We start from the raw sequence: 24,746 nt of genomic DNA on the forward strand, positions 1-24,746 counted from the left end.
ACTGCCAATCAATTAGCCCATCAACTTCTCATGAACAACAAACATGAAAATTGAAAGTCATGCAAGAATGGATTCCATTCCTGGAATCTGATTCTGAAAAGTCTAAATTACACCTCTACAACTGATACTGGTTCTTCATTGGACTCAATATGTTCCACAGCTACAAATTGTTAAGCTGTGGGAAGAGGTGCAACTTTAAGGGTAGCACATCTGATAAATAGGTGGATGTTTCAACATTTTGCATTTCAAATTATTCAGTTCACTAACAAATCATCTTTGGGGTCAGGTGCACTGTAACAAATGAAGATGATTTTTGTTTGTTTAGTTTTTAAATCCACATCCCTATTCCTGTATTTTGATCCTTTAAGATGGTCAAGAGGATCTGTGATGCACACACCCATAATGGTCTTAGACTATGCAAAGTATTTAGGTAGTATAATCCCCTTTGGTGCCCAGATAACATTGGACACAACCTTTCTGCCACACAAAACATTTCATTTGACCTTTGGTGCAAGGTCACTGGCTTCCATTCACTGCACTCATTGCTGTTTCACTTCTGGAGTTTGTGGCACAGTAAAAAATCATCACACAAAATCCACTGAGTTCTCTTTAAAACAGTCTAGACCTTTATTTTTGCATCTGCTTTTGATCAGCATTCAACCACTTTACTGGAATTAGGTGTGAGGCACTGAATTGATTTCAGTCTTATGTGAACAGCATGAAGCAGGAGGTTGCTTTACATTGTGATATGGCTGGGACCAAGGTTCCATCTGATGGGATACCCTAATATGGGAATTTTTCAGGATTCCAGTCTAATTATTTGCCATCAACTGTTTCAAGCAACTGTAAAGCTACCAGCATCTGACAAGCATACTTTTAGAAATTCAGGCCGTGAGCTGAATAATCAAATCAAATCATGTTTTGAAGATGAGCAACTTTCAGTTCATGAGTAATAGACCAAATTTTAGTTCCAATAAAATATGATACAGCCAGTTTCTTTGAATAATTCTGTTTCTGTTGACATTAAAATATCTTAAAATGTTGGCACTATAAGTGAAGCAGTTTTTTTTTTTTACGAACTTATGGTAGCTGGGAAGTCCTTGTGGCTAGCACACATGCACATCACCCTGCATAAACTGACTGAAGCTGCCTTTACGATAATAATATTTGCTAGTCAGCACCATTGATCAAAATAGATGACAGGGGATAGAAAAACAATTAAAATCGCTCAAAAGAGGAAAGGCTGCTGGACCTGATGGGATACCAGTTCAATTTTACACAGAGTCTGCGAAGGAACTTGCCCCCTCCTTGCAGCGGTGTACCGTAGGTCTCTAGAAGAGTGTAGCATTCCAAAAGATTGGAAAAGGGCTCAGGTGATCCCAGTTTTCAAGAAGGGATGTTGAACAGATGTGCAGAACTATAGACCCATATTTCTAATGTCACTCAGTTGCAGAATTTTGGAACACTTATTATATTCGAGAATAATGACTTTTCTGGAGACTAGAAATCTACTTTGTAGGAATCAGCACGGATTTCGAAAAAGACGGTCATGTGAAACCCAGCTCGCGCTATTCGTCCACGAGACTCAGAGGGCCATAGACACGGATTCCCAGGTAGATGCAGTGTTTCTTGACTCCCGCAAGGCATTTGATACAGTTCTCCACAGTCATTTAATGAACGAAGTAAGAGCATATGGACTATCAGGCCAATTGTGTGATTGGATTGAAGAGTTCCTAGATAATAGAATGCAGCATGTCATTCTCAATGGAGAGAAGTCTTCTGAAGTAAGAGTGATTTCAGGTGTGCCGCAGGGGAGTGTCGTAGGGCCATTGATATTCATAATATATATAAATGACCTCGTGGATAACATTGGAAGTTCACCGAGGCTTTTTGCAGATGTAACAATGGAAAATTTTACTGAAATGCAGGAGGATCTGCAACGTATTGACGCATGGTGCAGGGAATGGCAATTGAATCTCAATGTAGACAAGTGTAATGTGCTGTGAATACATAGAAAGACACTTTATCATTTAGCTACAATATAGCAGGTCAGCAACTGCAAGCAGTCAATTTCATAAATTATCTGGGAGTAGACATTAGGAGCGACTTAAAATGGAATGACCATATAAAATTAATCGTCAGTAAAGCAGATGCCAGACAGATTCATTGGAAGACTCCTAAGGAAATGCAATCCAAAAAACAAAGGAAGCAGGTTACAGTACACTTGTTCGCCCACTTCTTTAATACTGCTCATCCGTGTGGGATCTGTACCAGATAGAGTTGATAGAAGAGATAGAGAAGATCCAATGGAGAGCAGCGCGCTTTGTTACAGGACCATTTAGTAATCGCGAAAGCGTTACGGAGATGATAGATAAACTCCAGTGGAAGAATCAGCAAGAGACACACTCAGTAGCTCGGTACAGGCTTTTGTTGAAGTTTTGAGAACATACCTTCACCGAGGAGTCAGGCAGCATATTGCTCCCTCCTACGTATATCTCGCGAAGAGACCATGAGGATAAAATCAGAGAGATTAGAGCCCACACAGAGGCATACCAACAATCTTTCTTTCCACGAACAATACGAGACTGGAATAGAAGGGAGAACCGATAGAGGTACTCAAAGTACCCTCCGACACACACCGTCAGGTGGGTTGCGGAATGTAGATGTATATAGAAACTTCTCTACTTTGAACACTTTCATTCCTTGATGCACTATCCAAGAGATATGCAGTGTTAATTCACAAAGCTCAAGCAACTACATAATGAACTGCATAAATTTTTATTTGCCCCTCTGATTTTGCCATGCATTGAAACAGTGATTTTCTTTGTGCTTCTGGAGGGAGTAGAAAGCCTTTTATATATTGTATAGGGTGACACAGCTGCCCCTACAACCATTTTTGCAACATGCAATATTATATCTCGCCTTCACAAACCACATGCATGATTTTCATTTACTTTCATCACTATGCACAAAATATTAGCTCTTCAGCAGAAAAGATGAACAGGACTTCTGTAAGAAATTTTATGTAGTTAAATTTTGTACTGGGATACATTTTCACTGTAGGTCTTATAAAAGTGACCTTCAAATGCACATCCATTCCCAAGTTCAACCTCCACCGGTCAGGATTTCTTGTATTTTGTTCATAGCACTCCCTCCTACCACTGTATTGCATGAAATATTTCCGGAATTTGAATTTTTTTTGGTCTTCAGTGACTAGCATTTTTACCCTACCTGTTTAGTCTAGCACTTACAAAGTATAACTGACATGTGTGTAGATTTTACCTAACAATTTTGTGAATTTTAACAGCATAAAATAAACAATTTTATTGTTATAAACTTCAGGATTTCTGACTATGAAACTACCGTGCTTGTAAGGATTAAGTTTGGACTAAAATTGCTATTTTAATTAGTTTTAGCATAACGATTACAAAAGTCATTTTTCTTTCATTACCCTCATGGTCATGTTTAAATTATGAATGTTAACTATGCCAATGGCTTAATAGCCCCACCAATAGAGGCCAAAAAGGACTAATATCAGGAATAGTTCATAAAGTTGGAAATATTTGAACAGTGCTAGAGAGGAGTGCCACAAACAACATACTAGAAATCCTGACTGGTGAAGGATGAGAGTGAGGTGGAGGTGTGTCTGAAGATCACTTAAGTATGTTGTTCTTGAATAACTAACACCGTGGCCTCCAGCAAAAATACTTTCCAGCACAAAATTTAATTATGTTAAATCTCCTATAAAAAAAGTCCCACTCATTTTTCTGTAGAACAAGTAGTTTGGACACAGCGAGCAGGAGAATATGAAAATCTCGTACATGGTTTATGAAGGCCAGATATAACACTGCAGGTTACATAAAATGACAGCAGTATGGACAGCTGAATTTTCCTGTATATAGGAGGGGGGACCCGAAAGTAACTGGAATCGTAATGATGCACATTATGTACTTGTAGTAGCACGTTGCACCGCCAGAGGGTTGTAGTAGGAGCTCTGCTGAGTCATTCTGCCACGCAGCATCACCCAACAGTGAGAAGTGTGGTTTCTTTGGCAGTTCTTTGAGTATGCGTACAGTGCAGACATGACACGAGGAAAAGGCTAGTTCTTACGAACAACGTGCGGCAGTGAAGTTTTGTTTCTTGCTCGGCAAGAATGCAGCAGAAACTGTTGTGATGATTCAGACAGCCTACAAAGACCATGCTCTTAGTAAAACGCAAGTGTATGAATGGTTTTCTCTGTTTAAAAAGGGAGAAATGGTGGTTGAAGATCAGCCCCATTCCAGTCGACCTTCAACTGCTCGAAGCGAAGACAACATCGACAAAATCCGTGATCTCATCAGTGAAGATAGACTCAAGACAATCAACCAACTCGAGAACGTGTCCGGGTTGTCCTGGAACTCAATTCAGCGCATCTTGACCATCGATTTGGGGATGCGAAGAGTGGCACCAAAATTTGTGCTGAAGCTTCTTACCGGAGATCAAAGGGATCATCGCGTTCAAGCCTGTCTCGAAATGAAGGACGCGTTCAAAGATGATCCACATTTTTCCAACAAAATCATTACAGGTGATGAGAGTCATGGTGCTATGTGTACGATCCAGAACGTAAACAGCAGTCATCACAATGGAAGTCACCTGGCTCACCTCGACCAAAAAAAGCTCAACAAGTGAAACCGAATGTGAAAACGATGTTGATGTTTTTTTTTTACACTCTGAATTTGTCCCTGAAAACCAGACCGTAAACCAACAATTCTTTTTGGATGTTATGAAACGGCTTCGCAGAAGTTTGTCTGTGAAAACTTCCGGCTTTGTGGGATTCTGGTGTGTGGTTCCTGCATCACGACAACGCTCCCGCACACACGGCTCTCAGCGTTCGCCAGTTTTCGGCCTCAACGAAGACGACTACCTTGACCCATGCACCCTATTCACCAGATTTAGCACCCTAGAACTTCTTCCTATTCCCGAGGGTGAAAAGAGGTTTGAGAGGGAAGCGTTTTGCGGATGTGGAAGACATAAAATGCAGTGTCATGTAAGTGCTGGCAGGTATCAAAGAGAACGAATTTAAAAGGTGCTTCGAACACTGGAATGAACGTTTGGACAAGTGTATTAATGCTAATGGAGAGTACTTCGAAGAAGATTAAGGTTGTATTTGAAAACAAAGTATATTCTTTCTAGAAAGAAATTCTGGTTATTTTTGAGTCCCCCCTCATATATAATCACTTCCAGGCTGTTTCCTCTCCCTCCACTGAAAAGGGGGATGGGGTGAGGATGTAAAAATTATAGAAGTGACCAAATTGGAATCATTTTTTAACTATCCTGCCATAGATTGTGTGCTTATTTTCATTTCAAAAATAATTTGATTTCATTTATGGTATTACACACTCTTACAGTTCTGAATGACTTTCACTTCACTGAAAGGACATACAAAATGTAGCAAAACTGTAACAAAATACTTATTTTCAATCAGTAACAAACTATATAAAACAAAGTTCTGGTAAGTATGGTTATAATTACTTGAATAGAAGTTGTATTGCATTGGTGGTGGCAGTTGTGATGGATACCATGATGTAGGAAGTGACACCAGTGTGACATGGTGTTTTTTCTATTTGTGGCCAGTTAAAACTGTGTCAGACTGGGACTTGAACTCTGATATCTGGCTTTAATAGCCAGTGTGTTACTAATTTGGATAACTCAAGCAAGTCACTTTACCCAACTCAAAGCTTCAATTCAGCAAACACTTCCACCCAACCACTTCCAAAAATAAATGTACAAAATACTATATTCAATGAGGAATTCAGCGAGATCTGCTGTAGATTAAATGAGGTTCAGTGGCAAGTATAAAATGAATCACGTGGAAACTTTTAAACACTTTCACCGCTAGTCTGCCAGAGAAATGCAACTCATTACTTGAACTAGACTACTGCTGGCATAAAAATATCTAGTGATAACAAAGGAAACATGCAGAACTGAAATGCAATAAAAGCCCAGGAGTTCATAAATTTTGATGAACACTATAAAAAAAATTAAGTGTGTTGTATAGACAGGAAAAGAAATTACATTAAATTCATCCAGAAGCAAGGAAACAAATTAATGGCAGTTTGGACAGTCATTAAACCATAACTTTGAATTAAAGCCAACAATTAAGAAACTTCAAAAATTAAGATACAAGATACACTGGTGGAGAAAAGACTGCAACACAAAGGAGGAGTTGTGTGACAAACAAAAGTTGGAAGGCATGTTTCTACATCTGAAAGATGACGTCCGTTCCATTGTCACAGCAGTCGCATAAGAATGACACTAGCAGCACCACTATGAGGATGCAAATCACATGTGCTTTAAATACATGCTATAACAGTCGTGAGCGACAGTTACCTTTGAGACTGGATGTGATGAGTTCATGTTTGTCAAGAATGCCTTTAAGGCAGCGGCGGCACCGCAGCCGTCACTATCAAGACCTCACCGATTTTGAACAAGGTCATATAATAAGGCTATGAGAAGCTGGATGGTCTTTCTGCAATACTGCAGGAATGTAGCCACTGTACACGACTGCTGGCAGCAGTCGTCACAAGAATGAACGGCTGCAAGGTCGCACTACCGAGAAGGAAGATCACTGTGTTAGGCACATGGTTGTGGCGCATCGTAACCACATCTGCAGCGGCAATCAGAGCAGCGGCTGGCACCACAGTGACCACAAACTTTTACAAATAGGTTACTCCGATTACAGCTCTGAGCCAGATGCCCTGTAATGTGCGTTCCACTGACAGCGAACAGCTACCATTTCCATCTTCAGTGGTGACAAGCGAGAGATCGTGGGAGGGCAGGTTGGAATTCTGTTGTGTTTTTTGATGAAAGTTGGTTCTGTCTTGGTGCGATTGATGACTGTGTGTTAGAAGGTGGCCAGCTGAGGGCCTGCAGCCAACCTGTCTGCATGCTAGACACACTGGACCCACACTTGGAGTTAGAGTCAGGGATGTGATTTTGTATGACAGCAGGAGCACTCTGTGGTTATCCCACAGACCCTGACTGCACATTTGAAATTTTTACATAAATCTGATAATTTGACCTGTTGTGCTGCCATTCATGAACAGCATACCAGGGGGTGTTTTCCTACAGGATAACACTAACTGATATACCACTTCTGTAACCCAATATGCTTCATAGATTGTTGACATGTTGCCTTGGCCTACTTGACCACCACATCTATCTCCTATCGAGCACATATGGGACATCATTGGATGACAACAACAGTGTCATTCACGTATAGCATCCACTGTCCCTGTATTGACTGATCAAGTGCAACAGGCATGGAACTCCACACCACAAACTGACATCCGGGACCTGTACAACACAAAGCATGTTTGCATGCTTTAATTCAACTTTCTGATGGCTAAACTGGCTATTAATGTACCATCAGTTCACATCCGCAATGGCTTTTCTCACGCTTATGTTAACCTGTGCCTACAATTTTAATCACTCAGATATGTTACCTAGACAAATGTATTCTCGAAATTTCATTACTTTATTTTTATTTTCTGCTAGTGTAGTTGTACTGTAAATCGTGCTTAAATACTAGAACAGTTATATGATTTCTTCATAACTGTAGCAAAATATCTCAATGTAAAACAATACCCAGAAAATGAACATTTACTCTTTTTTAATCTAAATGTAAATTTTCTATTAAATTTGATGAAGGGATTGACAAAGAGGTGGAAACAACAACACTATGCTTAAAAAATAAAAACTATGTTGAATGAGCTTTTGGTATACAAGCAGGCCTATTATTCATGATTATAAATCAGTCATTTGAAGAGGGATACTTTCCAGATTTGCTAAAATATGCTGAAACCAAACCCTTAATAAAAAAAAAAAGGCTCCAAAGACGACATTGAAAACTACCATATTGTCCCTCCTCTTACAGAATTCCCTAAAATCTTTAGGAAGTTTGTTGCAATACAATTAGCAAATTTAATTTAAAAAATTGATGTCACTTCAGATTTGGTTCCCAAATAGGCAATGGCACAATTTCTGCTATTAACGAGTTTGTGGAAAGAATTAGTTTATCCATAGACAAGTCTCAGAAAACTGCAGAAATTTTCTGTGACTTACCAAAAGCCTTTAACAGTGTAAACCACTCTTTACTTCTGCAGCGACTGGAAAAATAATGAACTAATGGCTGATGTTTGAAATGGTTTGAGTTATAAGAGGGCAAGTCAATTATTAACCACAAAGTAGTTATAAAATTTTATTGTAATCAAATAGAAAACCTACAAGAACATAATTTTTCAACAGTCTCCTTGCGTTTCAACGCACTTGGTCCACTGTTGTACAAGCTTCCTGATGCCCTCATAAAAGAAGGCTCTCGGTTGACCTGCGATCCAGGAATGCACTGCTTCTTTCACTGCTTTGTCTGAGGCAAATCGATGGCCCCTTAATGCCTGTTAGAGTGGACCAAAAGTGATACTCAGAAAGGACAAGATCAGCAGTATATGGAGGATGATCCAGTACTTAAAATTTGAGTTTCTGGAGCATTTCAGCAGTGTGGGCAGCAGTATGCACACGGGCATTATTGTGCAACAACACACCACCTTTTGACAGCAATCCTCGGCGTTTTCTTCGCTTTCCCCATAATGTTCCAGTACTGGACCTTGTGTGGCCCGAAAAAACCGTAAGCACGTTTTACTGCAGACAGTTGGGTCTAACTTTTTCTTGTACGGCGAATTCAGATGTTTCCCTTCCATACTCTGCCATTTACTCTCTGGCTCATAATGATGGATCCATGTTTCGTCACCAGAAGTGATCCTGTCCAAGTTGCCCCCTTCATTACCATAGCGATCCAAATGTTTTTGCAAATGTCCAAGCGCGTTTGTATATGCAACTGTGTGAATTGTTTTGGGACCCATCTTGCACAAACTTTATGAAACCCAAGTCTGTTGTGGATGATTTCGTAGGCAGAACTGTGACTAATTTGCAGATGATGTGCCACTTTATCAATAGTGAATAGTCTAAGAGAATCATTTCATGTGACTTCTCAATGGTTTCTTCATTTGTGGCAGTAAACTGTCGTCCGGCTCCTTCATTGTGTGTAACACTTGTGCAACCATTTCAGAATTTTTCAATCCATTCGTAGACACTCCATTGTCGCAAAACACTGATCCCATACTGTACCCAAAGTCTTCCATGAATTTTGGCCCCTGATGTGCCTTCTGACCACAAAAATGGATCACTGAACATTATTCTTCTTTGGTGCAAATGGACAGTAGAGAAGCCATGATTAAAGCACAGCAGCAATAACTAAACTAACCTAGCAGCTTGAAAATTGCAATGATATAACAACAAATAAACAAAGCATGCGTCATCACCGTAAAACAACAGTACTAGTAAAATAAACAAAAATATAACTAAATTGCAGATAATAATTGACTTACCCTCATACATAACAGGCAGAAAACAATGGGTCATCGTTACATAAGTCAACAAAAAATATCCCTAAGAGCAGAAAACTATTTTAAATGGACTTCCATGAGGTTCTATATTAGGGCCAATCCTATTTCTTTTTTATGGAAACAACTTGCCACTCAACAGAAAATCCCATTCAGTTCTACTTAGAAATGACATCAGTGCCAATTGAAAATAGTAATGCCGACAAACTTCCCAAAAATATCATAGGTGCCCTAGAAAACAGGTACTGGGTTCTATCTAAATGGATTAAAATTAAATATTTCAAAAACCCAACTGATGCAATTTAAAATCAAACAATCAAAAACAAATGATATTCACATCAAGCACAAAAATTGGGAACACCTAAAGAACATAGATTGTGTAAAATTCTCGGGAACGCATTTGGACAAGGCATTGTCATGGTCATCACATATTGCGCACCTGGCAAATAAATTAAACAAGCTGGCATTTGCCACGACAATCTTAGCCAATACAATCTACATGCCTGAATAGCGTACATTAATTACTTTGAATCCCTGGTGAGACACAAAGTCTGCCAAGCTTTTGTGGTCGGTTTGAGCGACCGCAGTTTGTTGTCCGACACTTGCAACCATTCAGTCTACCACTGACGCATGATGCATTTGTCAGAAAATGATAATAGCATGCAACAGGATGGGACATTGATGGACAGCACCATCCCAACATGCTCCTTCGGCAGCTTTATCAGCCATGTCGTTACCCTGTATACCAACGTGGCCAGGTACCCAGCAAAAGATCACCTTCTTGCCACGGCGTTGGAGCCGATGTAAGCAGTCATGGATGAGCTGAATCAGTGGGTCTACCGGATACATTTGGTGAAGCGCTTGCAGTGCACTAAGAGAGTCAGAACAGAAAAGAAAACTCTTACGGTAATGTCTGTGAACCCTCTCCAGTGCCATTAGAATGCAATATAACTCCGCATCATAATTTGTAAATTGTTCCGGAAGATAAACTTTAAAAAACCTATCAGGGAAAACTGCACAACAACTGAGAGCATTCCCCTGGTGGGATCCATCTGTATAAATAACGATAAAACTATGGTACATACATAAAATAGACTAAAACAAAGTTGTAAAAACCATATCTCGAGTACAATTTTTCGGGTACTGCTTCAAGCTTAAAATCACTTTGGGCCTCCGAAGACACGAAGGCGGCTGTGCGTTCCATCCCTGGGTGTGTATTTTCATGCGCGAGAGATCCAGATCCTTGTGGCAGGCCGTAGCACATATACCAAATGGCTGGGTCGCTTGAGGCCGATTCCTGAACAGTCATTCAAAGGCAGGTTGGAGCACTGAACTAAATGCCAACGACTGGGGTGATGCTGAGATTTCCAGCGCCTGTCGAGCCAAAAGGATATGCCGCCGAATCCAGAGTGGTGGTTCACCAGCCACTACACACAGACTCTGAACTGGGCTGGTACGAAAGGCTCCAATCGATATCCGAATGCCCGCATGGTGAACAGCATCTAACATCCGGAGGTAGCAAGGACGAGCCGATCCATGGACCACACTGCCATAGTCTAAGCGTGACCTGTCAGCTCCCCATGTTTTTCTCCCAACGAATTTCAAAATGTTCAACAACTGGAAGCCCTTTGTTCGTAGGTCTTTCCGGTGTGGGAGCCATGTTAATTTCGAGTCAAATAATAAACCTAAAAGCGCACTGTGTCTTGAAAAAGCAAAATACGGTCCCCCATTGTAAGCTCTGGCTGGTTAAAACTCTGACGAGCGTGATTAAAATTGACAAACACAGTCTTCTCAGGTGAGTACCGAAAACCAGTTGTCTGGGTCCAGGTTTCCAGCCTCCTAATGATCAGTTGTAGCTGCCTTATCATCGTATGATCAGAGGAAGAGTAGAAGACTGCAAAGTCATCCACAAACAAAGAGCATTTGACAGGGCTCCTGACTGCAGAGGAAATGCCCTTGATAGTGATGGCAAACAATGTGACACTGAGGACACTGCCCTGGGGCACACCATTCTGCGGAACATAGCAATCAGATATGGCATCGTCAATGCGATAACAAAAACGCATGTCCTCGAGAAAGGATTGGATCGGAAGTGGTATGCGTCCACATGGTTCCCATTCATGAAGTTGGCGAAGGATGTTGTACCTCTAAGTAGTGTCATATGCTTTTTCTAGGTCAGAAAACACACAAACTAAATGGTTTCGGTGTAAGGAGGACTCCTGTATTGCCGTCTACAGTACAATTAACTTGTCAGGAGTGGAACGGTAGCACCTGAAACCACAATGGGAGCGGCTCAGGTAGCCTCGGGATTCAAGCAGCCAGATGAGGTGGCAGTTGACCACGTGTTCAAGAGTCTTACCCATACAACTAGTAAGGGCGACACTCCGATAACTGTTAGGGGTGCTACGGTCCTTACCTGGTTTCCAGAATGGAATTAAGATTGCCTCCTTCCAAGTCATGGGTTACTGTCCATCAAACCAAATATGATTGAAACAAGAGAGGAGCAGACCTTTCGTTTCAGGGCACAGATGACGAAGCATGGTATAATGGATCTCATCAGGTCCTGAAGCAGTGTCTCTGGCTGCAGATAAAGCTGATTCCAGTTCCCACATGGAGAATGGAAGGTTGTAGACTACTTCATTACGCGAGAAAAAATTGAGTTTCCTGATCTCTGCAGTCCGACAGAATACCTGAACAGCAGGAGCTTGTCTGGATGACTTAGTAACTGTAAAGAAGTTTTCAGCTAAAATGTGAGCCATCTCTTCTTGGCATGTCCACCAAGACCCCATTGTTTGACAAGGCCATAAGGGGATGTGGACTACCCTTGCCTGAAATCCATCTTACTGATTCCCAAACATGTGCAGCGGAAATGGACCGATTAATGAAAGTCTTGAATTACCTCCAGGAAGCCCTCTTACATTCTTTGATCATTCGCCTTACATGTGCTCTCTCAGACCTGAAGACATGAAGATTTTCTGTAGTTGGATACTGTTTGAAGTTCTGAAGAGCTGTCCGTCTGGTCTTGATTGCCAATCGACAGTCTTCATTCCACCAATGTACAGGCAGTAGTCTGAGGTGGTTACTAGACCTGGGGATAGACTCTGCGGCAGCCCTTTGGATCTCAAGAGTGATATGGGCCATCGCCTCTTGTGTACAATCCTTTTGTTCAAAAACAGCCTGTCAACTGTACTGTAACCAATTTGCCCTTTGTATCATCCACCTGCTTGGTCTCCTGTTGGTCACTGTCCTAGGCGGCAGACAAATCCACACTGGGAAGTGGTCACGAGAATGTAAATCTGGAGCCACTTCCCCCTGAACTGAATCTGCAATAGCTGAGGAACAAAAGCAAAGATCAATAGCTGAAAAGACCCTGTAGCTGTGGAGAAGTGAGTCGTCTGACCCGCATTCAGAAGACAGATATCCTCAAAATGGACAAATTGCTCGATCAGCCGACCCCTGGAGCAAGTAGTAGCCGAGCCCCACAGCACATTGTGGGCATTTAAGTCCCCCCACAAGAAGGAATGGGCGCGGGAGTGCCTGGAAAGGTCTGCCAGTGCATCCGCATTCAAAGTGTCATAGGGGAGGGGAGGGGGGGGGGCAGGTAGGTACAAAGAACCTGTGATAGCAAACAGTGAGGAAACGTTCACAGCAATTGCTTGGATGGTCGTGGTAACAGGGCCAACAGAGGAGTGGTATCTGTCATCAAGAAAAATAGCCACTCCACCTTTAGCCCTGCCTACAGTAGTGTCATCTTTCCTGTACATGTGGTAGCCCCGTCGTGTGTGCGCGCGTGCGCGCGCGTGCGCGCGTGACTAAGATGCGTTTCTTGTAAGCAGATACAGAAAGGTTTATCCGGGATCAACAGCTGCAATTCTTCTAAATGTGAGCGATATCTATTCAAATTCCACTGCAACACCGAAGCCCCTATGGAAACCATTGGGTAGCGATGGTGTTTCTTTTCTCTCTCCCTCTGAGGCGGTGATTTACTGGGTAGGTCAGGGAGAACGTTAGCCGGTTCCGCGTTCTCTAGTTGTTCTGACTGGAAGTCCATATCTTCAAGAGCATAGTCGCCATCAGAAAGGGAGAGCGCTCGTCATTCCGAAGGCTTACCTAATGCTTTCGTGGACTTAGAACTACTTTTAGAATGATGTTTTTCTTTACTGACAGGAGGAGGACGCTGCCTGGGTTGCAGGGTGGCTTAGGTGGCTTCTGAAGTTGAGGAGTGGTATGTGGCTACTGCTGATGGCTTGAGAGGGACATCAGTTGAAAGTGGAGCATTTCCTCCACAGGTACAGCAACAAGTGCATGTGCTTGTACTTGAATCTGTGGTCTGAGTTTGTGTGAAGGCATCACACTTAGCTATCTGTTTTTTAAGGGCTGATGCAAAAGAAATTGCAAAAACTGGTGGTTGCATGGCTTTGTAAGCCTTTTTAGCTTCACCATAGGGTATGCATCTCTGTACCTTCAACTCTTGAGTTTTCTTTTCCGCGTTGTTAACCCCACACTTTCTGCTCCACACTGGGTGATCCCCAGAGCAGTTAACATATTTCGGAGGAAGTGTACAAGAAGTCTCTGACTCTTGAATGGAGCCTCCAAAATTGCCACATGTAGCCTTCCCATTACATCCCATGGTGGTATGGCCAAATCTTTGACATTTATAGCATTGCATGGCATTATGAACAAATGGTCGAACCTTAAGGCAGATATAGCCAACAAGGATATATTCCAGTAATCCAGGAGTACTAAACATTAGAACAAACATTGCCGATTTTTCCAATTTGTCATTGACTTTCCTCATATAATTCTGCACCTCCTTGACGCCCACATTCTTCCACTCTTCACGCAACTCTGCGAGGTCCATCTTGATTGTACCTTAGCAGGTAACCACACCCTTACACGGGTGTTATACAATTCAGCTTCGATTGGGTAGTCACCTAAGGCCTTAGATCTCAGAAGCTTAGATATTTGGGTGGAATTAGCAGTTTCCACCAAAAGCGTTCCATTACATAGTCTTTTGACACTTTTCACAGACCCAGCAATACCTTCCAATGCCTTGTTAATATAGGAAGGGGATATCTTCTCAAAGCTTCCCCCCCCCTTTCTGAATAATTAACAGGTTTACCACTGTGAAGGACTGACTGTCTTCAGTACGTGAAACCACTACAAACTGTGCTGCACCTGGAAGGGTCTTTGAATCCATAGCCTCAGTCCATTTACGTTTCGTAGTCGTTGAGTGTGAACATGATTGGCTCATTATGAGAAAATCCCCCATGATTGCCAGCGTCTCTGATGGCGTGCTCCTTCCAACTAGGGGCCCCCTTCACAAGGGGGCGCACCCGCCTTTAGGTGATTGCTCACACCTCAGGTCACGTCTCCCGAACACCTGGCAGAGGGACCAATCAGCAATTTGGGAAGGTAGCAGCTCAGGCAATCACCCCTCCCTGGGCCTGGCCTGTACCAGGGGGTATGTGCAATTGCTGACCCAGGGCTGGGAATTACGCATTACCCAGTCACCTGTGATGCATCAGAGGCATAGACCAGCCTTCAGTGCGCACAGGGAGTAAGAAGAAAAAGAGGAACCTCAAGTGTCAAAGTGGAGGAAGGACAGGAGAAGGGAAACAAAGAAAGGGAATGAAAAACAGTGGAGAGATTGTTCTTCTGTCAGAGACTGACAATGTGGAACATTCCCAATAACACCCCAAACATGTTCCCAAGGGAGAGGAAAAAGAAGAGCAAGAGGAGAGACATGCAGCACAGAAGGGAAAAGATGCTGCAAAGGCTGGGGCCCTATGGTAGCCAAGCACAAACCCACCAAAGAGTGGCAAGCCCCGTGGCGGGGGCCTCTGTGATACAGAAATATTTAACTGTGCATCTGGGTATTTACTGTTTGTGTGAAGGCCTCCCAGAAGCAATTTATGTACATAAAATCTATTTACTTTTTCTTAATGTATTTAACATAAAAAGATGAGCCTTTTTATGGTCCTCTAATAAATTTGACTCCCCATTTGACAAAATTGTGGCTATGTCCTTGGAATATATTAAGAGTTTCGTGCCTGTAAATATATGCTCTAACTCTCTTTATACGCAATGCTAATCTACAAGCGCATGCTCAAAAGTAATGCCTCTGAATTTTTTTTTGTGAAAAATCAAAGTTCTTTAAATAAAACAAACATTTTACATATTTATTTTTCATATCTATATATTTTCATCCCACTACCACTAGAAGGCTCCAAATTTTAGCATGTAACATGGTGGCCTGTAACAGAACTATATCAGTGTGTGAGAAATGGTATACGTAATCGAGTTTTGACTCCAAAAACTTCGACACATGGAACACCCTCTCCTTTAGTGATTTTCACCTTTTTCTGAAACTTAAAGAATGCCTTCAAGGACTTCACTTTGATAGTGATGAAGTGTTCCAAGCAGAGGTGAGGTTGGGGCTCTGTGAACAAAGTCAAACATTCTACATTGATGGTCCTAACAAACTGGTCTTTCGCTGGGAGACATGTGTGTGTCATCAATGCATGTTGAGAAATAAATAAAGGGACATGAAGAAGAAAGATGCAGAATATTGACAAAGCTCATTTTATTTGAAAAATGATTTTAGAGTTTTCACATAAATTCAACAATTTTAGTAAGTAATTTCCAGCTTATGTACAGTGCTAGAAATGAACAAAAATTCATGCTTCTAGCCCCAACCTACAGTTATTTACCCAAACCACATAGTACATAAAATCTAGAGTAGATTGCTGAAGAGATAATTGTACAGTGTGTTAGTCCAAAAGTGCTATTGCACAGGAGAGGAATTCTTGAATGACAGTGTCATAATTTGAGCAGGATATAGCAAACAGAACTGAAATATGTAAACCTACAAATTCTGTTTTAACAATGATTTGGTTTTCATATAGCGTGTGAAATTATTATTAAAGTTAGATTCTACAACACCAAAATATCTTAAAACTAGAATTTAGCATAGTATAATGTTGATTAGCCTCCTTCAAAATAAATCACCAATTTAACTTTAATTTTATGAAACAAAGTTCTGATTTCAAATCATACAGTTTCTCCTACAGTGCTGTTGAACTAGCACCTCTCGGAGAATGGTTATGGCAAGGAGTTTGGCATCCCTTCCAGGGTCATTACTTGAATGGGATTACTCTATTCTTTTGTGGATATTGCTCTGTACATGAAATGGAGGTTTCATGCTAACATCCTGAAACCTACAATGTTTTCATTCCTCTTGTATAAATCAACTAGAAGAAAAGTTTTCATTTTATGTGAAACATTTTGTTTCAGATAGTTATGTAGAAATTCATAAAGAGATACCTGTATTTTTATCCCTCATATTCATGCCCTATAAGAAACAGATGAATGAAAATGGCAGAATCAGTTAACAGAACAGCTGCATCCATCAAGTCAATCACTGAGTAAAGACACACTGATAATGACATACATTTTTTGATACTGTTAGAATATACACTTCCTATCATGTAAACGCAGAAACTTCAGCAGCATTTTCCAATAACACAAGTAGCAAATGATCAGTATCAATGAACACTAAATTAATAAATTAAGGTTACTGAAAGAGATCAAACTCTACTAACTGTCTAAACCAAAACAATGTATTCCAGACAAATTCCCTTATAGGTGTACTTACCTCTTGAACTTGAAGGAAAATAGATGATAAGTATCACAATATCTAAAGCGATGCACAAGACATTCAGCATCAATGCCTGAAATAACAAATCAGCATAAAAAGGTTGGTTTTAACACCAAAGAAAGTATGTTACATATTCAGTGACAAACATTTCTTATTTACATGAAAATACATTCATAAATGAGAAAGCTCTTGCTACTTTGTAGGAACCAGCTACTAAGAAAGCACATGCAGATTAAATCTTTTTGGGTCTAAAGATAATATAAAAGTAGTACAGCAACTGTTTGTATGAGGGTTGGAACTTTAATAGTGGCAACTATTTATTTACAACGTAAATGCAATAGACATGTTTCATAGTTTTACTGCCCTATAAAGTAGTCACCAGCATTGTGTATAACCCTTTACCAGTGAACTGGAAGTCATAGGATACCCTTTGCAGTGGCAGTTGTATTGACAGTTCGAGTGGAGCTGTCTATTGCCTGACAAATATCTAACAGCTGTGAAGCGAATGCTATGAAGTGCCTCCTTCAATTTAGGAATGAAGTTGTAGTCACATGGGCTTAAGCCCTGTGGAGTGTGGTGGGTGGTACAGCACTTTTGAGCCAAATCAGTCATAATTTGCTTCGTATGTGCATGAGCATTGTCCTCCAAAATGATGGGCAGGTCCTGCAGAAAGTGTTGCTGCTTCTTTCTCAAAGCTGGTTGCAGGACCCAACCAATGGCTGCTTCACAACCCGTGCCATCTGGACCCTTCACCCCAGCACCAGCTTTTCTGAACTACATAGATAGGAGTTACCCTTTCAACACATCCCACATTCTCGTAATCCAGATGGCATCAATCTGTGCTAATCCCCTGCACTATCTTCCCTCCCAGTCTCCTCTTCCTCTGTCGTACCACCCTATCCCATTAAAATCCCTTACATTATCATCAACATGCACTGCAAGAATTCTCCAGTTAAAATGTCTAAGTGTTGCATTTCTCTCTCACAAACCTACTGCTCCCTCCAAGCTATGAGTCACCCTTTTCCAAACCTCCTTCATGTTCCCATCTCTCATTCCCTCACTCACTCCACACAACACAACCCATCACCCCAGTTTACAGTCTACCCGGACTGCAGAGAGAGAGAGAGAGAGAGAGAGAGAGAGAGAGAGAGAGAGAGAGAGAGAGAGAGAGAGAGAGAGAGAACGGGGGGGGGGGGGGGGGGGGGGGAATGGAGAGGGTGCCTTTTGTAGGCCAATTTGAGGTTGTTTCCCAGCTTCATAGACCATAAGTGTGTCATACCAAACTTCATTTCTACTTGTCTTGTATCACTGTGGTACATTGAAAACAGCTAGATGGGCAAAATATGTGGTGGGATAGTCCAGCAATAGTACACAAAGAAACAAATTTTATTTAATTTCACACTGAAACTGGAGAACAGTTAAGTAAGAATATCACCAAAGCAAGATGATATTAATTTCAACTCAAAAGGCAATCATTTTTCCACCAGCATTGACGCAATGAAGTGGCGACTAAAGAGAACTTTAACAGATACGATATATGCTTTTTGAAACTCCGAATTAGACTAATTCTACACTATACAAGGCGCAAGTAAAAACATAACATTTGGGGGAAAAAGCTCAAGCCATCAAAATTTACTAGAAGTCTGAAACTATAAAAACATTTTTAGGCTTCATTTTGATAAAAGATATTTATAGTTAATTGCTTTTAGAAGTTATGTCTATTATACAGCTTTTTGTCTCCAGTCACATCCAAAATACCTAGTCAACCAGAGAGAAAACTCATCTTAAGACAAATTCACTTATAGGAAATAAAATTACTGCAGTCATGTATATCCCAACTTACCATTTCTGTTGCATCAGAAGATTCCTTGTCCTTAATAGCCCAGAAAAGAGCAATGAAGAATAGAAGTGAGTAAAAGAAATATGAATCTGGACACCAGTCGCCTTGTAAGGCCCTGAAAGTGAAGGGACGTGCATATTTTAATTGACAAGCTAGCAGTGTTAGTAACAAGAATATCAAACAACTGTTGTGTAAATTGTCTAGCAGTACATTCACCAACTTCCTTTAAGTTGATTAGGAATGGAGGCTATAGTTAAAGTATTTTAGAATGGTAACATTAAGAACAATGGAGTCTACTCACCATGTAGATAATATGAAGTGTATAATAAATATAACCTGAAAATGAAATACCCATGATTTTAATACAAAATTCTCCAAAAACAAACAAATCTTTTAGCTTATTACTTTCTACAGAATTTTTATAATTCTATAATTAATACATATCATTTTAACCAGTGTTGTCAGGGGGCTACAACCTAGAGGGTACATGACGACCCCATCACAACGGGCTGGCTACCGTGCTGGATTTCGGGTGCCATGGAAAGTCCATCATGATCGTAGGTGCAGATGGGGACGCACTATGGGCGTAACTTGTACAACCCATCAGGCGTTTAGGCCCAATTTGAGGAATAGTGGGTATGGTTACAACGCCGTTACAGTGCTGAGTGCCAAGGTCTTAGTGCACGGAGGACCAGTGATACACCACGGAAGGCGTCCTTCCCCCAAAGGCACATACTTCTGTAGAATTTTGAAAAATGGAGGTCAAACCCCAAGGGGGACCATCACATGGAAGGCCGAAACGGTTGAAACTACTTTTAGTCGCCTCTTACGACAGGCAGGAATACCTCAGGCCTATTCTTACCCCGGACCCGCAGGGGGACTAGTCAAGTTGTGCCACAAACTCCTCTTCTCCCCAATCCTATTCAATACCTCCTCATTAGTTATGTGATCTACCCATTTAATCTTCAGCATTCTTCTGTAGCACCACATTTCAAAAGCTTCAATTCTCTTCTTGTCCAAACTATTTATCGTCTATGTTTCACTTCCATACACTCTATACAAATACTTTCAGAAACGACTTCCTGACACTTAAATCAATACTGGATGTTAACAAATTTCTCTTTTTCAGAAACGCTTTCCTTGCCATTGCCAGTCTACATTTTATATCCTCTCTACTTCGACCATCATCAGTTATTTTACTCCCTAAATAGCAAAACTCCTTTACTACTTTAAGTGTCTCATTTCCTAATCTAATCCCCTCAGCATCACCCGATTTAATTTGACTACATTCCATTATCCTCGTTTTGCTTTTGTTGATGTTCATCTTATATCCTCCTTTCAAGACACTGCCCATTCCGTTCAACTGCTCTTCCAGGTCCTTTGGTGCGTCTGACAGAATTACAATATCATCAGCAAACCTCAAAGTTTTAATTTCTTCTCCATGGATTTTAATTCCTACTCTGAATTTTTCTTTTGTTTCTTTTACTGCTTGCTCAATATACAGAGTGAATAACATCGGGGATAGGCTACAACCCTTTCTCACTTCCCTTCCCAACCACTGCTTCCCTTTCATGCCCATCGAATCATAACTGCCATTTGGTTTCTGTGCAAATTGTAAATAGTCTTTCGCTCCCTGTACTTGCCCCCTGCCACCTCCAGAATCTGAAAGAGTATTCCAGTCAACACTGTCAAAAGCTTTCTCAAAGTCTACAATTCCAGAAATGTAGGTTTGCGTTTTCTTAATCTATCCTAAGTCAAGTCATAGGGGCAGTATTGCCTCATGTGTTCCAACATTTCTACAGAATCCAAACTTATCTTCCCCAAGGTCAGCATCTACCAGTTTTTCCATTCTTCTGTACAGAATTCGTGTTAGTTTTATGCAGCCGTGACTTATTAAACTGATCGTTTGGTAATTTTCACACCTGTCAACACCTGCTTTCTTTGGGATTGGAATTATTATATTCTTCTTGAAGTCTGAGGGTATTTCACCTGTCTCATACATCTTGCTCACCAGATGGTAGAGTTTTCTCAGGGCTGGCTCTCCCAGGGCTATCAGTAGTTCTAATGGAATGTTGTCTACTCCCGGGGCCTTGTTTCAACTTAGATATTTCAGTGCTCTGTCAAACTCTTCATGCAGTATCGTATCTCCCTTTTCATCTTCATCTACATCCTCTTCCATTTCCATGATATTGTCCTCAAGTACATCGGCCTTGTATAGACCTTGTATGTACTCCTTCCACCTTTCTGCTTTCCCTTCTTTGCTTAGAACTGGGTTTCCATCTGATCTCTTGATATTCATACAAGTGGCTCTCTTTTCTCCAAAGGTCCCTTTAATTTTGCTGTAGGCAGTATCTACAGGGTGTTTCAAAAATGACCGGTATATTTGAAACGGCAATACAAACTAAACGAGCAGCGATAGAAATACACCGTTTGTTGCAATATGCTTGGGACAACAGTACATTTTCAGGCAGACAAACTTTCGAAATTACAGTAGTTACAATTGTCAACAACAGATGGCGCTGTGGTCTGGGAAACTCTATAGTATGATATTTTCCACATATCCACCATGCGTAGCAATAATATGGCGTAGTCTCTGAATGAAATTACCGAAACCTTTGACAACGTGTCTGGCGGAATGGCTTCACATTCAGATGAGATGTACCGCTTCAGCTGTTCAATTGTTTCTGGATTCTGGCGGTACACCTGGTCTTTCAAGTGTCCCCACAGAAAGAAGTCACAGGGGTTCATGTCTGGCAAATAGGGACGCCAATCCACGCCGCCTCCTGTATGTTTCGGATAGCCCAAAGCAATCACACGATCATCGAAATATTCATTCAGGAAATTAAAGACGTCGGCCGTGCGATGTGGCCGGGCACCATCTTGCATAAACCACGAGGTGTTGGCAGTGTCGTCTAAGGCAGTTTGTACCGCCACAAATTCACGAAGAATGTCCAGATACCGTGATGCAGTAATCGTTTCGGATCTGAAAAATGGGCCAATGATTCCTTTGGAAGAAATGGCGGCCCAGACCAGTACTTTTTGAGGTTGCAGGGACGATGGGACTGCAACATGGGGCTTTTCGGTTCCCCATATGCGCCAGTTCTGTTTATTGACGAAGCCGTCCAGGTAAAAATAAGCTTCGTCAGTAAACCAAAGGCTGCCCACATGCATATCGCAGTCATCAATCCTGTGCACTATATCGTTAGCGAATGTCTCTCGCGCAGCAATGGTAGCGGCGCTGAGGGGTTGCCGCGTTTGAATTTTGTATGGATAGAGGTGTAAACTCTGGCGCATGAGGCGATACGTGGACGTTGGCGTCATTTGGACCGCAGCTGCAACACGGCGAACGGAAACCCGAGGCCGCTGTTGGATCAACTGCTGCACTAGCTGCGCGTTGCCCTCTGTGGTTGCCGTACGCGGTCGCCGTACCTTTCCAGCACGTTCATCCGTCACGTTCCCAGTCCGTTGAAATTTGTCAAACAGATCCTTTATTGCATCGCTTTTCGGTCCTTTGGTTACATTAAACCTCCGTTGAAAACTTCGTCTTGTTGCAACAACACTGTGTTCTAGGCGGTGGAATTCCTGCAACAACACTGTGTTCTAGGCGGTGGAATTCCAACACCAGGAAAATCCTGTGTTCTAAGGAATAAACCATGTTGTCTACAGCACACTTGCACGTTGTGAACAGCACACGCTTACAGCAGAAAGACGACATACAGAATGGCGCACCCACAGACTGCGTTGTCTTCTATATCTTTCACATCACTTGCAGCGCCATCTGTTGTTGAAAATTGTAACTACTGTAATTTCGAAAGTTTGTCCGCCTGAAAATGTACTGTTGTCCCAAGCATATTGCAACAAACGGTGTATTTCTATCGCTGCTCGTTTAGTTTTTATTGCCGTTTCAAATATACCGGTCATTTTTGAAACACCCTGTATCTTACCCCTAGTGATATACACCTATACATCCTTACATTTGGCCTCTAGCCATCCCTGCTCAGCCATTTTGCACTTGCTGTCAATCTCATTTTTGAGATGTTTGTATTCCTTTTTGCCTGCTTAATTTGCTGCATTTTTATATTTTCTCCTTTCATCAATTAAATTCAATATTTCTTCTGTTACTCAAGGATTTCTAGTCCTTTTTTTACCTACTTGATCTTGATCCTCTGCTGCCTTCACTACTTCATCTCTCAAAGCTACCCATTCTTCTTCTACTGTATTTCTTTCCCCCATTCTTGTCAGTCATTCCCTAATGCTCTCCCTGAAACTCTCTACAACCTCTGGTTCTGTTAGTTTATCCAGGTCCCATCTCCTTAAATTCCCACCTTTTTGTAGTTTCTTCAGTTTTAATCCACAGCTCATAACCGATAGATTGTAGTCAGAGTCCACATCTGCCCATGGGAATGTCTTACAATTTAAAACCTGGTTCCTAAATGTCTGTCTTACCAATATATAATCTACCTGAAACCTTCCAATATCTCCAGGCTTCTTCCATGTATACAACCTTCTTTCATGATTCTTGAACAAAGTGTTAGCTATGATTAAGTTATGCTCTGTGCAAAATTCTCCCAGGCAGCTTTGTCTTTCATTCCTTATCCCCATTGAATATTTACCTACTACGTTTCCTTCTTTTCCTTTTCCTACTATCACATTCCAATCACCCATGACTATTAAATTTTCGTCTCCCTTCACAATCTGAATAATTTCTTTTATCACATCATACATTTCATCAATCTCTTTGTCATCTACAGAGCTAGCTGGCATATAAACTTTTACTACTATGGTAGGCGTGGGCTACAATAATTAGTTCACTATGCTGTTCATAGTAGCATACCTGTGTTCCTATTTTTTTATTCATTATTAAGCCTACTCCTGCATTACCCCTCTTTGATTTTGTATTTATAATCCTGTATTCACCTGACCAGAAGTCAGGTTCTTCCTGCCACCAAACTTCACTAATTCCCACTATAACTTTAACCTATCCATTTCCCTTTTTAAATTTTTTAACCTACCTGCCAAATTAAGGGATCTGACATTCCACGCTCCAATACGCAGAATGCCAGTTTTGTTTCTCCTGATAACTAAGTCCTCCTGAGTGGTTCCCGTCCGGAGATCCGAATGGGGGACTATTTTACCTCCGGAATATTTTATCAAAGAGGACACCATCTTCATTTAACCATACAGTGAAGCTGCATGCCGTTGGGAAAAATTATGGCTGTAGTTTCCCCCTGCTTTCAGTCATTCATAGTACCAGCACAGCAAGGCCGTCTTGGTTGATGTTACAATGCCAGACTAGTCATTCATCCAGACTGTTGCCCCTGCAGCTACTGAAAAGGCTGCTGCCCCTCTTCAGGAACCACACATTTGTCTGACCTCTCAAGAGATACCCCTCCATTGTGGTTGCACCTACGGTACAGCTATCTGTATCGCTGAGGCACGCAAGCCTCCCCACCAACGGCAAGGTCCATGGTTCATGGGGAGCATTTGAAAATAGGGATGACTTTACTCATTTTTAAAAGAAGTTGGGAATATTCCTTCTTCTATGGCTAAGTTTATGATAAAAGTCACAGGATTTACCACCAATTGCATGTGTAATATCTGTTTTCTCAAAATCTAGAGAGGCACTTTAACTACTGTTTGGTGGGCAAGAAAGCCTTACGAATACTACTTGCTTTTGGAAGGATCATATTGTTGCTGTATTCATCTCTGTGTCACCTTCTACAATTTTTACTCCCACACTTCTCTCCAATAAACTGGCGATCCCCTTATGTCTCAGAATGTGTCAAACAACAAATCCCTTCTCTTAGTC

The 24,746-nt window shown here is 41.3% G+C and overlaps 1 protein-coding gene across 4 annotated transcripts in view; it reads right to left on the bottom strand.

Annotated features, from left to right (window-relative positions):
- Positions 1 to 24,746, bottom strand: part of LOC126248882 (type-1 angiotensin II receptor-associated protein-like) — a 72,848-nt gene that overhangs the window by 35,071 nt on the left and 13,031 nt on the right. For all 4 annotated transcript variants that reach the window (XM_049950339.1, XM_049950338.1, XM_049950340.1 and 1 more), the window contains exons 3-5: positions 19,239 to 19,273; positions 18,941 to 19,052; positions 17,095 to 17,170 (exon numbers count right to left, since the gene is read on the bottom strand). In XM_049950339.1, the coding sequence (XP_049806296.1) occupies positions 17,095 to 17,170; positions 18,941 to 19,052; positions 19,239 to 19,273 (223 nt within the window). The remainder of the gene's footprint in view (positions 1 to 17,094; positions 17,171 to 18,940; positions 19,053 to 19,238; positions 19,274 to 24,746) is intronic.

The sequence above is a fragment of the Schistocerca nitens genome, chromosome 3 (genome assembly GCF_023898315.1).
Source record: "Schistocerca nitens isolate TAMUIC-IGC-003100 chromosome 3, iqSchNite1.1, whole genome shotgun sequence".
Taxonomy (NCBI): Eukaryota; Metazoa; Arthropoda; class Insecta; order Orthoptera; family Acrididae; genus Schistocerca; species Schistocerca nitens.